Source organism: Strigops habroptila, unplaced genomic scaffold (assembly GCF_004027225.2).
Source record: "Strigops habroptila isolate Jane unplaced genomic scaffold, bStrHab1.2.pri NC_044299.1_ctg1, whole genome shotgun sequence".
NCBI classification, from domain to species: domain Eukaryota; kingdom Metazoa; phylum Chordata; class Aves; order Psittaciformes; family Psittacidae; genus Strigops; species Strigops habroptila.
In genome coordinates this window covers 31,947-46,520 of record NW_022651056.1, presented here as the reverse complement: position 1 = coordinate 46,520, position 14,574 = coordinate 31,947, and the positions used below count along the sequence as shown (strand labels likewise).

The window sequence follows — 14,574 nt, the reverse complement described above, 5'->3', positions numbered from 1 at the left end:
TCTATGGGACATTGGGGATAATCTGGGGGGGCTCAGCCCTATGGGATATGTGGGACAGTTTGGGGGGGGCTCAGCCCTATGGGACATTGGGGATAATTTGCGGGGGCTCAGCCCTATGGGATATGTGGGACAGTTTGGGGGGGCTCAGCCCTATGGAACACTGGGGACAATTTGGGGAGGCTCAGCCCTATGGGACATTGGGGACAGTTTGGGGGGGCTTAGACCTGGGGGACAGTTTGGGGGGGCTCAGCCCTATGGGGCATGGGGGACAGTTTGGGGGGGCTCAGCCCTGGGGGCCCCCAAGTGATGTTTTTGGGGGGCTGGAGGGGTTGGGATCAATGAGGAGATGGGAATGGATGGAGATAGATGGAGGGATGGAGTGATGGGGAGGTGGAGAGAGAGGGAAGGATGGGAATGGGGATGGAGGGGGATGGATGGAGGGATGGGGATGGATGGAAGGATGGGGATAGGTGGACATGTGTCGGGATGGATGGAGGGATGAAGGGATGGAGATGGATGGAGTGTACTGGGATGGATGGAGATGGATGGAGTGTATTGGGATGGATGGATGGGGATGGATGGAGGTGTATTGGGATGGATGGAGGATTGAAGGGATGGAGATGGATGGAGGTGTATTGGGATGGACGGAGGGATGAAGGGATGGAGATGGATGGAGGTGTATTGGGATGGATGGAGGGATGGGGATGGATGGAGATGGATGGAGGTGTGTTGAGATGGATGGAGGGTTGAAGGGATGGAGATGGATAGAGGTGTATTGGGATGGATGGAGGGATGGAGGTGGATGGAGCATATTGGGATGGATGGAAGAATGCGGATGGATGGAGGAATACTGGGACGGATGGAGGGAATGGGGGTGGAGATGGATGGAGGTGTATTGGGATGGATGGATGGGGGTGGATGGAGATGTATTGGGATGGATGGAGGGATGGGGATGGACATGGATGGAGGTGAATTGGGATGGATGGAGGGATGAAGGGATGGAGATGGATGGAGTGTACTGGGATGGATGGAGGAATGGACATGGATGGAGATGGATGGAGTGTATTGGGATGGATGGAGGGATGGAGATGGATGGAGTGTATTGGGATGGATGGAGATGGATGGAGTGTATTGGGATGGATGGAGGGATGGAGATGGATGGAGTATATTGGGATGGGTGGAGGGATGGAGATGGATGAAGTGTATTGGGATGGATGGAAGAATGAAGATGGATGGAGTGTATTGGGATGGATGGAGGGATGGGGATGGACGGAGGTGTACTGGGATGGGGCTGGCTGCAGGGAGGGGACAGCCCCCGGGAGCTGCCCCCATGTCCCCTCCGCAGCCGCGTTCGTGGTGCAGCTCTGGGGCTCCTGCGCTCTGGCTTCCAACGGCTCCACCTCCAGCTTCACGCTGCGCTTCAACGGGGCCCCCCTGGTGTGCTCGGAGCCCGCCGGGGCCCTCCCGCCCGTGCCCTGCGCCGCGGGGCTGCTCCAAGGCGTCGCCACGGCCCTGGCGACGGCGCTGGGCCAGGACAGCACCTGGATGCAGAGGACGCAGGAGCAGGAGCGTACCTGCGCCAGCCTCAGCCTCCCCAGCGCCCTGCGCAGCGGTGGGTGCGGGGGGACGGGGATGGGGGTGCTATGGGGACGTCAATGGGGACGTGAATGGGGATGGTCAATGGGGATGGTCAATGGGGACGTGAATGGGGATGGTCAATGGGGATGGTCAATGGTAGCATTGAATGGGGATGGTCAATGGGGACGTGAATGCGGATGGTCAATGGGGATGGTCAATGGGGGCATTGAATGGGGATGGTCAATGGGGATGGTCAATGGGGATGGTCAATGGGGAAGTGAATGGGGGTGGTCAATGGGGATGGTCAATGGGGATGGTCAATGGGGACGGTCAATGGGGACGGTCAATGGGGACGTGAATGGGGGCATTGAATGGGGATGGTCAATGGGGATGGTCAATGGGGATGGCCAATGGGGGCATTGAATGGGGATGGTCAATGGGGATGGTCAATGGGGACGTGAATGGGGATGGTCAATGGGGGCATTGAATGGGGATGGTCAATGGGGACGTGAATGGGGATGGTCAACGGGGATGGTCAATGGGGGCATTGAATGGGGATGGTCAATGGTGACATTGCACAGGGGCGTCACTTGGGGATGTTGGACAGGGATGTTGGGTGGGAATGTTGCATGGAGAGATTGAATGGGAATGCTTCATGGGGACGTTAATGGGGACATTGCATGGGGATATGGAATGGGAATATTGCATGGGGACATTGAATGGGAATGTTGCACGGGAACGTTGAATAGTGTCATTGCTTGGAGATGTTGCACAAGGATGTTGGGTGGGAATGTTGCACTGGGACACTGAATGGGGATATTGAATGGGGATATGGAATGGGAATGTTGCATGGGGACATTGAATGGGGACATTGGGGACATTCCATGGGAACATTGAATGGGGACATTGCATGGGGTCATCACTAGGGGATGTTGCACAGGGATGTTGGGTGGGAATGTTGCATTGGGATGTTGCATGGGGATATTGGATGAGAATGTTACATGGGAACATTGAATGGGGATGGTCAATGGGGACATTGGAGACATTGAATGGGGACATTGGGGACATTGAACGGGAATGTTTCATGGGGACATTCCATGGAGACACATGCAGTGTCCCAATGCGACATTCCCACCCAATATCCCTGTGCAACACCCCGAAGCAATGACCCCATGCAATGTCCCCATGTAACATCCCCATTCAATGGCTCAGGGGTATCTATGGGGCTGTGAGGGGCAAGTTGGGGGGCTCATGGGTATCTATGGGGCTGTGAGGGGGGGACACTGAATGGGGACATTGAATATGGATGTTCATGGGGTCATTACACACATCAACACCCCGAGCTCCCACGAGCCACCCCCCAAGGACACAGCCCGTGTCTACGTCCCCCCCCGTGTCCCCCCTTTCCCATAGTGCCCCCCCAGGCCCGTGTCACCTCCTCGGCCTCCAGTGATGCCGTTGTCCCCGTGCTCCTCACGTGCCACGTTTGGGGCTTCTACCCCCCCGATGTCACCGTCCTCTGGCTGCACAACGGGGACATCGTGAACCCTGGTGACAAGTCCCCCTCCCTGGTCCCCAACGGGGACCTGACCTACCAGACCCAGCTCACCCTGATGGTGGCCCCGGCACATGGGGACACCTTCACGTGCTCCGTGCAACACCCCAGCCTGGAGCAGCCCCTCCTGGTGGATTGGGGTGAGTTGGGGGGGGGGGGGGACATGGGGTTGGGATGGGGGTGACAGTCACCTCCATGGGCTCAGGGGTGTCTATGGGGCTGTGAGGAGGGAGTTGGGGGGCTCAGCAGTGTCTATGGGGCTGTGAGGAGGGAGTTGGGGGGCTCAGCAGTATCTATGGGGCTGTGAGAGGGGTAGTCGGGGGTCTCCAGGGGTCTCCAGTATGGGGGTGGGGGGAGGAATGAGGGTCTCTGGGGTGTCTATGGGGTGTGGTGGGGGAGTTGGGGTGCTCCGGGGTGTCTATGGGGCTATGAGGGGGGGGAAATGGGGGGCTCAGGGGTGTCTATGGGGCTGTGAGAGGGCACTTGGGGGGCTCAGGGGTGTCTATGGGGCTGGGAGGGGGGGAAATGGGGTGCTCAGGAGTGTCTATGGGGCGGTGAGAGGGGAGTTGGGGGGCTCAGAGGTGCCTATGGGGCTGTGAGGGGGGGAAATGGGGGGCTCAGGGGTGCCTATGGGGCTCCAAGCTGGGACTTGGGGGGCTCAGCCCTGTCCCGATGGGCTCCATTCCTCATCCTGGCGGACAGAGGTGATTGTCACCCCCCATCACCCCCCCCAAAACTCACCCCATGGTGTCACATTTGGGGGGGGGGGGAAAGGGGGTGACACCAGGGGGTGCCCCCCCAGGTCCCGGTTTGTCCCCTGAGCTGACGGTGAAGGTGGTGGCGGCCGCCCTGGTGCTCGTTTTGGGGCTCAGCATCTTCGCCGTCGGGGTCCATCATTATCGCGACCGGTCCCGGGCACCGGGTGAGACCTTGGGGACAGGGACGGTGATTTGGGGGTCATACCGACCCCCCCAACCCTCCGTTTACACCCTCCCGCAGGTTACACCCCCCTCGCTGGCGACACCCACCCCACAGGTAACGCTACATCCACCCTGCCCCCCCCATAGCACATGTCACCCCCTTCTCCTCCCACCCCATAAGTGTGTCCCCCCCCCAGCAGGCAGCATCTGAGGACCCCCCCCACCGGTGACATCGCGATGGTCCCTTCCCGACGATACCATTCACCCCCCTTTGGGGGGGGGACGCACACTCACATGCTGCTGGTGGCAATAAAGATGCTCCATAGGCTCATATCGATGGTTATGGGGGGGGATCGACACCGCGATGTGGGGCAGGAGGGACGCGGGCCCTGCTCTGCTCTATGGGGTGAAGAGGGGGGGTCCCCAATATCCTTCCATGTCCATGTCCCCCCCCAATCCCTTCTACTTCTCGCCTCCCGCGGAGCCAGGATCTGCCTGGCACCCGATGACGTCATCAGCGATTCGAGCTCTGATTGGTGAACGCGGAGCGGCTTCGCCAATCACAGGCCGCAGCGGGTCCGGTGCAAGGGTCTGGGGTCTCCCTCGTTCTCCACCCACCCCGGACGCCCCCGTCCCCCCCTTCCCCGTGCCCCACTTGGGGGTCCTCGGCCCCACCGCGCCCCCGATGGCCCCTTCCTGCGCCCCACAGGCCCCGTTTGGGCACTTGCCCTCAACAAACATGGCGGTTCGGCTTCATCACCTCAGGGCGGCTCCGGCCCTTGCGCATGCGCGGCCGGAAGTGAGCCCTTGGATAAGAGGCCGGGAAACCCCGTGTGCGGCCTTTCCCGTGTAGGCCCGAGCCGCAGCCGGCGCCATGTGAGGGGCTGGGGGGGGAATGGGGCGTCTATGGGGGGTCTGTGGGGCTGGGGGGGGGAATGGGGTGTCTATGGGGCGTCTATGGGGCTGGGGGGGGGAATGGGGCGCCTATGGGGGGTCTATGAGGCTGTAGAGGGGAAATGGGGCGTCTGTGGGGGGTCTATGGGGCTGTGAGGGGGAAATGGGGTGTCTATGGGGTGTCTGTGGGGCTGGGGGCAGGAAATAGGGGGTCTATGGGGGGTGTATGGTGCTGGGGGGGGGGGAATGGGGCGTCCATGGGGTGTCTATGGGGCTAAGGGGGGGAATGGGGTGTCTATGGGGGGTCTATGGGGCTGAGGAGGGGAAATGGGGGGTGTATGGGGCTGGAGAGGGGAAATGGAACGTCTATGGGGTGTCTGTGGGGAGTCTGTGGGGCTAAGGAGAGAAATGGGGCGTCTGTGGGGCTGGGGGGGGAAATGGGGCCTCTATGGGGTGTCTATGGGACTGAGGAGGGGAAATGGGGCACCTATGGCATGTCTGTGGGGCTGAGGGGGGGGAAATGGGGTGTCTATGGGGCTCTGAGAAAGTACTTGTGGGGCTCAGGGTTGTCTATGGGGCTGAGAAGAGAAATGGGGGGCTCAGGGATATCTATAGGGCTGTGAGGAGGGGAAATAGGGGGTTTAGGGGTGTCTATGGGGCTGTGAGGGGGCACTTGGGGGCCTCACCCGTGTCCATGGGCCTCTAAGCTGGGAGTTGGGGGGACTCACCCCTATCCTGCTGGTCTCCATTTCTCACTCCCCCCATTGGCGCTTCCTTTTCCCTTCACTGCCGGGCTTTGCTTGTGCCCCCCCCCCATTGGGGATGTGGGGGTTCACCCCCCTCATTCCCCCCCCCTTTTCCATGCCCATTCCCAGCATGTCCGACTGGGAAACGGCTCCAGCCGTCACCGAGACCCCGGACATCAAACTGTTTGGCAAGTGGAGCACGGACGACGTCCAGATCAATGATATCTCCTTGCAGGTACCAGCAGCACAAAGCGGGCTCCATACTCATGGCATTCCCATCGTCGGGAATACTTTAGGGATGAAATCCCTCTGTTTTTCCCTTTAGGATTACATTGCTGTCAAGGAGAAATATGCCAAGTACCTGCCCCACAGCGCCGGGCGCTACGCGGCCAAACGCTTCCGCAAAGCCCAATGTCCCATCGTGGAGAGACTCACCAATTCCATGATGATGCACGGCCGGAATAACGGCAAGAAGCTGATGACCGTGCGCATCGTCAAGCACGCCTTCGAGATCATCCACCTGCTCACCGGCGAGGTGGGCAACGGGGTGCCTATGGGGTGCCTATGGGGCGGCTATGGGGCAGCCAAAGGGGTCTGGGGGCGGCCGCGGGTCTTTATTGGCACCCCCAAGGGGCTTTGGTTCTGTCTCTGGGCTCCTTATGGGCACCCTGAGGCATGTTTTGGGGACCTACATGTGTCTTTGGGGCACCCAAGGTCTGTTTTGGGGACCCATATGTCCCTTTGGGGCACCCAAGGTCTTTTTGGGCACCCTCAGCATGTCTTTTGGGGACCCACATGTTCCTTTTGGGCACCCAGTGTTCTCTTTTGGTCCCCCCGAGGTGTCTTTTGGGACCAACATGTCCGTTTTGGGCAGCCAGTGTTCTCTTTTAGTCCCCCCAGGGTGTCTTTTGGGGACCCACATGTCCCTTTGGGGCACCCAGTGTTCTCTTTTGGGCACCCAAGGGCTCTTTTGCGCACCCCCAAGATGTTTATAGGCACCCTCAAAGTGTTTTTTGGGTACCTTTGGGACAGCTCAAGGTCTCTATTGGTCATCTCAAGGTCCCTTTGGGTACCCCCAGGGTGTCTTTTGGGGAACTACATGTCCCTTTGGGGCACGCAAAGTCCTTTTGGGGACCCATATGTCTCTTTTGGGCACCCCCAAGGTTTCTTTTGGGGACCCACATGTCCCTTTTGGGCAGCCAAGGGCTCTTTTGGGCACCCCCAAGGTCTCTTTTGGGGACCCACAAGGTCTCTTTTGGGCACCCAAGGTCTCTTAGGGGACCCACATGTCCCTTTGGGGCACCCAAGGTCTCTTAGGGGACCCACATGTCTCTTTGGGGCACCCAGTGTCCCCTTTTGGTCCCCCCAACATCTCTTTTGGGCACCCCCAGGTCCCTTTGGGACACCTCAAGGTCTCTATGGGTCATTCCAAGGTGTCTTGAACAGTCCTAATGTGTCTTTTGGGGACCCACGTATCCCTTTGGGACACCTCAAGGTCTCTATGGGTCAGCCCAAGGTCTCTTTGGACACCCCCAATGTGTCTTTTGGGGAACCACATATCCCTTTGGGACAGCTCAGGGTCCTTTTGGGGACCCACATGTCCCCTTCGGACACCCAAATTCTCTATGGGTCATGTCAAGGTCTCTTTGGACACCCCCAATGTGTCTTTTGGGGAACCACATATCCCTTTGGGACACCTCAAGGTCCTTTTGGGGACCCACATGTCCCTTTGGGACGCCTCAAGGTCTCTATGGGTCATCCCAAGGTCTTTTTGGTCCCCCCAAGCTCCCTTTGGGGCACCCCAAAGTGTCTTTTGTCCTCTCCAATGTCCCCTTTTGCCCACCCAATGTCCCCTTTTGCCCACCCAATGTCCCCTTTTGCCCACCCAATGTCCCCTTTTGCCCACCCAATGTCCCCTTTTGCCCACCCAATGTCCCCTTCTGATCCCCCAACCTCCCCTTTTAATCCCCCCCCATCTTTTTGCTCCCCCCCCATTCCCTCTTGCGATGCTGACCTCCCCTTGTCCCCCCCTTTTCCCTGCAGAACCCTCTCCAGGTCCTGGTCAATGCCATCATCAATTCCGGCCCTCGGGAAGACTCGACCCGGATCGGGCGGGCGGGCACGGTGCGGCGTCAGGCCGTGGACGTGTCCCCCCTTCGCCGCGTCAACCAGGTACGTCCTCTTGAAACCTTGGGGGTGCCGTGTCCCCCGTGTCCCCCTTTTTCCCCATCCCCAATTCCCATCTTTTGTCCTTGTTTTCAGGCCATTTGGCTCCTGTGCACCGGAGCTCGGGAAGCCGCTTTCCGCAACATCAAAACCATCGCCGAGTGTTTGGCCGATGAACTCATCAACGCCGCCAAGGTGAGGATGAGGATGATGGGACACAAGAGGCACCTTTATCCCTTTCTATAAAGGGGGGGCACCCCCCAAAACTTGACTTTAAACTCATCCCCCCCCCGTTTTCCAGGGTTCTTCCAACTCTTACGCCATCAAGAAGAAGGATGAGCTGGAGCGTGTGGCCAAATCCAACCGTTAGAAGCCACCGGTGTCACCTCCCGGCTAATAAATGGCATTTCTTGTGGCACCTCCTGGGTTTTGGGGTGTTTTGGGGGGTTATGGGGTCGATGGGGTGGTGGTGGGGGGGTATGGGGGTTTTTGGGGAGTTAAGGTGGGTTTTGGGGGGATTATGGGGCTTATTGGGGAGGTTAAGGGGGTTTAGGGGGGATTATAAAGGGCTGTAGTGGATGGTTATGGGGGTTATTGGGGGTGTATAGGGGCTTATTGGGGGGTTAAGGGGGCCTAGGGAGCATTATAAGGGCCTATATTGGATGATTATGGGGGTTATTGGGGTCTATAGAGGGTTATTGGGGGTGTTTAGGGGGTTATTGGGGTCTGTTGGGGGTGTATAGGGGGTTGTTGGGGGTTTAAGGTGGGTTATTGGGGAGGTTAAGGGGGTCTATGGGGGGGTCGTAAGGGGCTATATTGGAAGGTTGTGGGGGTTAGTGTGGGTCTTTAGGGGGTTGTTGGGGGGCTATAGGGGTTTATTGGGGTCTATAGGGGGTTAAGGTGGGTTATTGGGGAGATTAAGGGGGTCTAGGGGGGGTTATAAGGGGCTATATTGGAGGGTTATGGGGGTTATTGGGGTCTATAGGGGGTTATTGGGGAGGTTAAGGGGGTCTGTGGGGGGGGTTTATAAGGGGCTGTATTGGACGGTTATGGGGGTTATTGGGGTGTATAGGAGGTTGGGGGTCTATAGAGGGTTATTGTGGTCTATTGGGGGTGTATAGGGGGTTATTTGGGGGTTAAGGTGGGTTATTGGGAAGATTAAGGGGGTCTATGGGGGGTTATGGGGGTAAATCTATCTGGTCCTGCAGCACTAAACCCCACAAGGACCCCAATGGCTGCTGTGGGCAGCGCCCAGTATAGACCAGTATGGACCAGTACGGACCAATACAGACCCCTCAGTCCAGCCCAGTGCCCCCCCAGTATGTCCCAGTGTGCCCTTGGTGCCCCCCAGTCCCTCCAGTGCCATCCCAGTATAACCCAGTGCCTCTAATCACTCCCCTATGACCCATATGGACCCCCCCCCCAATAACCCCATTGTGACCCCCAGTAACCCCTTTTCTATATGTGTTACCCCCACCATTGATGCCATCCCCCCAAAAAGCTTAAAGGACCCCCCCAAAAGGCACCATTGAAAGGGGGGGGTCATTTATTGCCCCCCAAATAGGTCTTCATTGTAGACAACCTGCGTGCGCTTGTCCCTGTGGGAGCCCTTCGCGCTGTTCTTCACCGCTATGGGGGGGGACACACAAGAAATGGGGGTCAGGGGCAAAGGGGGGACCCCAGTGTCACCCTGTGTGTGTATAGGGGGACTATGGGGTCCCTGTGACCCATAGGGACCCACCAGGGTACCCCCAAAACCGCCTTGTGCACCATAGGGACACCCCAGGACCCCCAATAATGCCCTTTGGACCAATACAGCCCCCCCCGGACACCCAATAATCCCCCTGTGCCCCATAGGGACCCCTCAGAGCCCCCCAATGACCCATTGAGCCCCCCAACACTCACCCAGGGACCCCCACAGCGACTTCCCAGTGGCCGCATCCAGCAGCGGCTGCTTCCGGGCGATGCTGACTTTGAGCTGCACGTCCTGGACCACGGCCCCATTCAACTGGGGGGGGGAACAGGGGGGTCAGCACCCCAAAACCCCCCTATAGAGCCCCGCAACAGCCCCAGGGACCCCAAAACACCCTTGGGGACCCCAAAACCCACCCCACGGAACCCCCCCACCTCGGCAATGGCCTGATCCGCTGATTCCATCTTCTCATAGGTGACAAAGGCGCAGCTAAAGAGGGATAAGGGGGGTGCGCGGGGTCAGAACAGGCCACGCCCCCTCGCTTTGACCACGCCCCCTCCCGGCTGTTCTGACCATAGCCCATGCCCTTCACCCTGCCCACAGCACTAAGCCCCGCCCATAAAGGGGCGGAGCTACACAGTGGCCCCTCCCCTAAAAGCCTCCCTTAGCCCCGCCCTGTAACCCCTGCTTCCATTAGCCCCGCCCCTCTCTTAGCCCCTCCCACTCCCTTAGCCCCTCCCACTCTCTTAGCCCCGCCCCTCTCTTAACCCCTCCCTCTCCCTTAGCCCCCCACTCCCTTAGCCCCTCCCACTCCCTTAGCCCTGCCCCTCTCTTAACCCCTCCCTCTTCCTTAGCCCCTCCCACTCCCTTAGCCCCGCCCATCTCAGCCCCCTCTCCCTTAGCCCCTCCCACTCCTTTAGCCCCACCCTTCCCTTAGTCCCTCCCACTACCTTAACCCCTCCCACTCCCTTAGCCCCGCCCCCTTTAACCCCTCCCTTCTATTAGCCCCACCCCTCTTTTAACCCCGCCTCTCCTGTAACCCCTCCCACTCCCTTAGCCCCGCCCCCTTAAAGGGGAACAACTCAATTACAGCCTATGCAGCTGAAACCTGACCCCACCTCAGCCTGGCCCCGCCCCTTCCCTCTTAACCACGCCCCTTTCCCCATAGCCCCGCTTTTATGAATGGCACTGCCTTTGCCCCCGCCCCTCCACCGAAACCACGCCCCCTCCCGCTCCCAGGCCCCGCCCACTTGCGGGGGGTGTCCATGGCCAGGTCGATGATGGCTCCGAAGGGCCCGAAGGCTCCGCGCAGCAGCTCCGGGCTCAGCTCGGCCCCGTGCACGTACAGAGTGTTCCCCTTGCGGGGGGGGCGGCGCTCGGGGAACGAGTCCGACCCTGGGGGGGGGAAATGGGGTGAGGGACCCCCAGAAACACCCCCTACAGACCCCTAAATCCCCCCCAAGGATGCCAGCCCCCCCACCCCGGGACCCGAATACACCCAGAGAGGCCAAACCACATTGGGATGTAGCAGAAACACCCCCCTCGAGACCCAAAAGCCACCCCAAGGAGCCCAAAATACCTCCTGGGGAACCCCAAAACCCACCTGGGGACCCCAAATCCCATCCCCAGAACCTAAAATACACCCCAAAGACACCAAAAGTCCCCCTGGGAAGCAAAAAACCACCCCAGGGATCCCAAAAGCACCCTTGGGACCCCAAAAAGCACCCTAGGGACACCAAACCCCGCCTTGAGACACCAAAAAGCACCCCAGGGACCTCAAAAGCACCTCCTGGGGACCCCAAAACCCATCTGGGGACCCCAAACTCCATCCCCAGACCCTAAAATACACCCCAAAGACACCAAAACTCCCCCTGGGAAGCAAAAAAACACCCCAGGGACCCCAAAAGCACCCTTAGGACCCCAAAACCCCAGCCTAGGACCCCAAAAAGCACCCCAGGGATCCCAAAAACACCTCCCGGGGACCCAAAAACCCACCTGAGGACCCCAAAACCCCAGCCTAGGACCCCAAAAGCACCCCAAGAACCCCAAAACCCACCCAAGGACCCCAAGATACACCCCGGGGACCCCACCCCCCCACCTTGGGACCCCAAAAGCCCCCCCAAAACTAACCCGGGGACCCCAAACCCCCCATTTCGGGGTGTCTGTGTGTCCCCCCCCCATACTGCGGAATGGTCCATCCCGGTCCCGGCTTCGCTCCTCCGGCTCCGGGTCCTGTTCCCAATCCAGGCGCCGCTCCCCCCGCTCAGAGGGGTCCCCCCTTGAGCTTGACCCCCCCTCAGGCTCCCGCAGCCTCTCGCTGGCGCTCACAAAGCTGGGGGGGGGCCCCCCAATCAATGGGGGGGTCCAAAGTCAATGCCAGAGTCCCCATAATCAATGGGGGGGGGCTTAAAGTCTAATTGAGCTGCCCCAAAAACAATGGGGGGGGCCCATAAATCAATGAGGGGAGCCCTAAAATCAATGGGGGACCCCAAGTTATTGGGGGGGGGCATCGTTTACCTTTCATAGAGCGACTTCCTCTGCGGTCGACGTGACTATGGGGGGGACACGGTGATGGGGGGACCCCCAAAATGTGGGGGGACCCCCCCACACCCAAAGGACCCCCCCCCCCCAAGGTACCTCTTGGGTGTCATCGTCAGCTGAGATGCTCCGTTGGAAGGGCTGGAACGTCGGGATCGGGCCCTTCTCGGGGTCCTGGGGGGGGAAAGGGGGTGAGGGGGGGCCCCAAAAGGTCAGTAAGCCCCCTATGGGGTGGCCCCAAGGGGGGGTGCGGGGGGTATAAGGGGGTTTGGGGGTCCCTGGGGGGGGGTTTGAGGGGGTCAAAGGGGGGTTTTGGGTCCCTGGGGGGGGTTTGAGGGGGTCAAAGGGGGGTTTTGGGGTAGGATGATTTGGGGGGGCCCCACCTTGAGTTTGCCCTCGAGGGTCCGGGACCGTTTGAACCCCGAGTTCTTGGTCTCAGCCTTGATGGCGCTGATGGCCCCCGACTTCACCAGCAGCTTCGCCTGCTCCGTAGCCATGGCCGTGTCCAGGGGGGGCTGGTCCGACAGGGCTTGGGGGGGGGACACACGTTATGGGGGGGTCACACACCCCTATGGGGACCCCCAAGTGTGGGGCACCCCAAAAAAAAACCCTAAAACGCTCTATCAGACCCCAAAACTCACCCCAGGGACCCCAAAATCCCACTTGGGAACCCCAAAATCCACCCAGAGACCCCCATAGAGACCCCCAAGTGTGGGGCACCCCAAAAAACCCCCATTGGACCCCAAAACCCACCCCAGGGACCCCCAAAATCCCCCTCGGGAACCCCCAAAATCCGCCTTGGGACCCCCAAAATCCACCCAGGGACCCCCATAGGGACCCCCAAGTGTGGGTCACCCCCAAAAAACCCACATTTGGGGGGGTAAAGGCACCCCCTTTCTCTCCATAATGGCCCTTTGGTGCCCCATAATGACCCCAAACCCACCCCAGGGACCCCAAAATGAACCCAAATTGCACCCAAAGGACCCCAACACCCCCCCCCCGGGACCCCCCAACTCCCCCCTATGGGTCCCCCCATAGGTCCCCCCCTCACATCGCTTGATCCCCCCCTGCCCGCTGGGTCCGGCCGCATTCTGCTGCTTCTTCAGCGCCAACAGCGCCTTCTTCTGTGGGGTGGGGGGCAATGGGGGGGTCAGGGGCACCCCAACACCCATAGGGACCCATAGAGACCCCCCAAACCCCATAGAGATCCCATAGAAAGCCCCAGAGACACCCTAAACCCCATAGAAATGCCCCAAACCCCATAGAGACCCCTCCAGTCTCCCCCATAGCCCCCCCATTAACCCTCCCCAGACCCCAATAGCCCCCCATAGACCCCCAATATCCCCCCATAACCCCCATACACTCCCATATCCCCACAATAATCCCCCATAGCCCCCCCAATAACCCCCACAGACGCCCCAATAACCCCCATAGACCACCATATCCCACCAATAACACCCCATAGCCCTCCACAGCCCCCTCAACAAGATCCCATAGCCCCCCAATATCCCCCCATATCCCTCATAAAACTCCATAGCCCCCCAATGACCCCCCATAGCCCCCCAATAGCCCTCCATAGACCCCCATATCCCCCCAATAATCCCCCATAGCCCCTAAAAAGACACCAGAGCCCCCCAAAACCCCCCATATCCCCACAATAACCCCCCAGAGCCTCCCAATAAGACCCCATAGCCCCCCCAGTGACCACCTATAGCCCCTTATAAGATCCCATAGCCCCCCAATAATCCCCCATAGCCCCTAAAAAGACACCAGAGCACCCCAAAGACCCCCATATCCCCCCCAATAACCACCCATAGCCCCTAATAAGACCCCATAGCTCCCCAATAACCCCCACAGCCCCCCATATCCCCCCAATAAGCCCTAATAAGACCCCATAGGACCCCAATAACTCCCTATAACCACCCCATAGCCCCCCAATAACCCCTAATAAGACCCCATAGCCCCCCAATAACCCTCTATAACCACCCCATAGCCCCCCAATGACCCCCTATAACCACTCCATAGTCCCCCAATGACCCTCTATAACCACCCCATAGGCCCCAATGACCCCCTATAACCACCCCATGGCCCCCCAATAACCCCCTATAACCACCCCATAGCCCCCCAATAACCCCCTATAACCACCCCATAGCCCCCAATGACCCCCATAGCCCCCAATAGTCCCCCATAACCCACCCACCTTCTTCCTCAGCTTCGCAAACCGCTTCTGCAGCGCCTCCTCCTCCTCCGTGAGCCCCGGGGGCAGCGCCAGCATCGCGGGGGGACCGGGGGGGGTCCGGGGGGTCCGGGGGGTACCGGTAGAACGGGGGGTCCCGGCAGGACCAGGCCGCAGCGGGGATGGAGGCCACGCCTTCCCACAGTGCACCGCGCCACGCCCCTTTCATTTGCATAACCTGCCTAGCGACGGCCGCCGGTTGGTTGGGGTGAGGGCGGGCTGCGCGCTGATTGGTGGAGAGGAAAAAC

General features: G+C 59.8%; 3 protein-coding genes across 3 annotated transcripts in view; 2 read left to right on the top strand and 1 right to left on the bottom strand.

Annotated features, from left to right (window-relative positions):
* LOC115618838 (class II histocompatibility antigen, M beta 1 chain-like) overlaps positions 1-4,200 on the top strand; it is a 5,977-nt gene extending 1,777 nt beyond the window's left edge. The window contains exons 2-5 of the mRNA XM_032919713.1: positions 1,346-1,612; positions 2,992-3,273; positions 3,936-4,055; positions 4,133-4,200. Of these exons, the coding sequence (XP_032775604.1) occupies positions 1,346-1,612; positions 2,992-3,273; positions 3,936-4,055; positions 4,133-4,200 (737 nt within the window). The remainder of the gene's footprint in view (positions 1-1,345; positions 1,613-2,991; positions 3,274-3,935; positions 4,056-4,132) is intronic.
* Positions 4,201-4,250: 50 nt separating this feature from the next.
* On the top strand, positions 4,251-8,282 carry RPS5 (ribosomal protein S5). The gene is made up of 6 exons (XM_030510785.2): positions 4,251-4,929; positions 5,823-5,928; positions 6,019-6,228; positions 7,737-7,865; positions 7,956-8,054; positions 8,161-8,282. The coding sequence occupies exons 2-6, from the start codon at positions 5,824-5,826 to the stop codon at positions 8,227-8,229; spliced, it is 612 nt and encodes a 203-aa protein (XP_030366645.1). The 5' UTR covers positions 4,251-4,929; position 5,823; the 3' UTR covers positions 8,230-8,282.
* Positions 8,283-9,387: 1,105 nt separating this feature from the next.
* NELFE (negative elongation factor complex member E) lies at positions 9,388-14,467 on the bottom strand. Its single transcript, XM_030510784.2, has 10 exons — positions 14,291-14,467; positions 13,142-13,214; positions 12,474-12,619; positions 12,190-12,264; positions 12,070-12,104; positions 11,736-11,884; positions 10,803-10,947; positions 9,987-10,041; positions 9,765-9,867; positions 9,388-9,488 (listed from the first exon to the last, which is right to left on the bottom strand). The coding sequence occupies exons 1-10, from the start codon at positions 14,363-14,365 to the stop codon at positions 9,406-9,408; spliced, it is 939 nt and encodes a 312-aa protein (XP_030366644.1). The 5' UTR covers positions 14,366-14,467; the 3' UTR covers positions 9,388-9,405.
* Between the last annotated feature and the right edge of the window lie 107 nt (positions 14,468-14,574).

Coding starts and splice junctions, on each gene's coding strand:
- RPS5 (XM_030510785.2), top strand. CDS start 5,824: ATGTCCGACTGGGAAACGGCTCCAGCCGTCACCGAGACCCCGGACATC. Junction 5,929..6,018: donor TCAATGATATCTCCTTGCAG/GTACCAGCAGCA, acceptor TTTTCCCTTTAG/GATTACATTGCTGTCAAGGA. Junction 6,229..7,736: donor TCCACCTGCTCACCGGCGAG/GTGGGCAACGGG, acceptor TTTTCCCTGCAG/AACCCTCTCCAGGTCCTGGT.
- NELFE (XM_030510784.2), bottom strand. CDS start 14,365: ATGCTGGCGCTGCCCCCGGGGCTCACGGAGGAGGAGGAGGCGCTGCAG. Junction 13,215..14,290: donor TTGCGAAGCTGAGGAAGAAG/GTGGGTGGGTTA, acceptor CCCACCCCACAG/AAGAAGGCGCTGTTGGCGCT. Junction 12,105..12,189: donor CTGACGATGACACCCAAGAG/GTACCTTGGGGG, acceptor TCCCCCCCATAG/TCACGTCGACCGCAGAGGAA.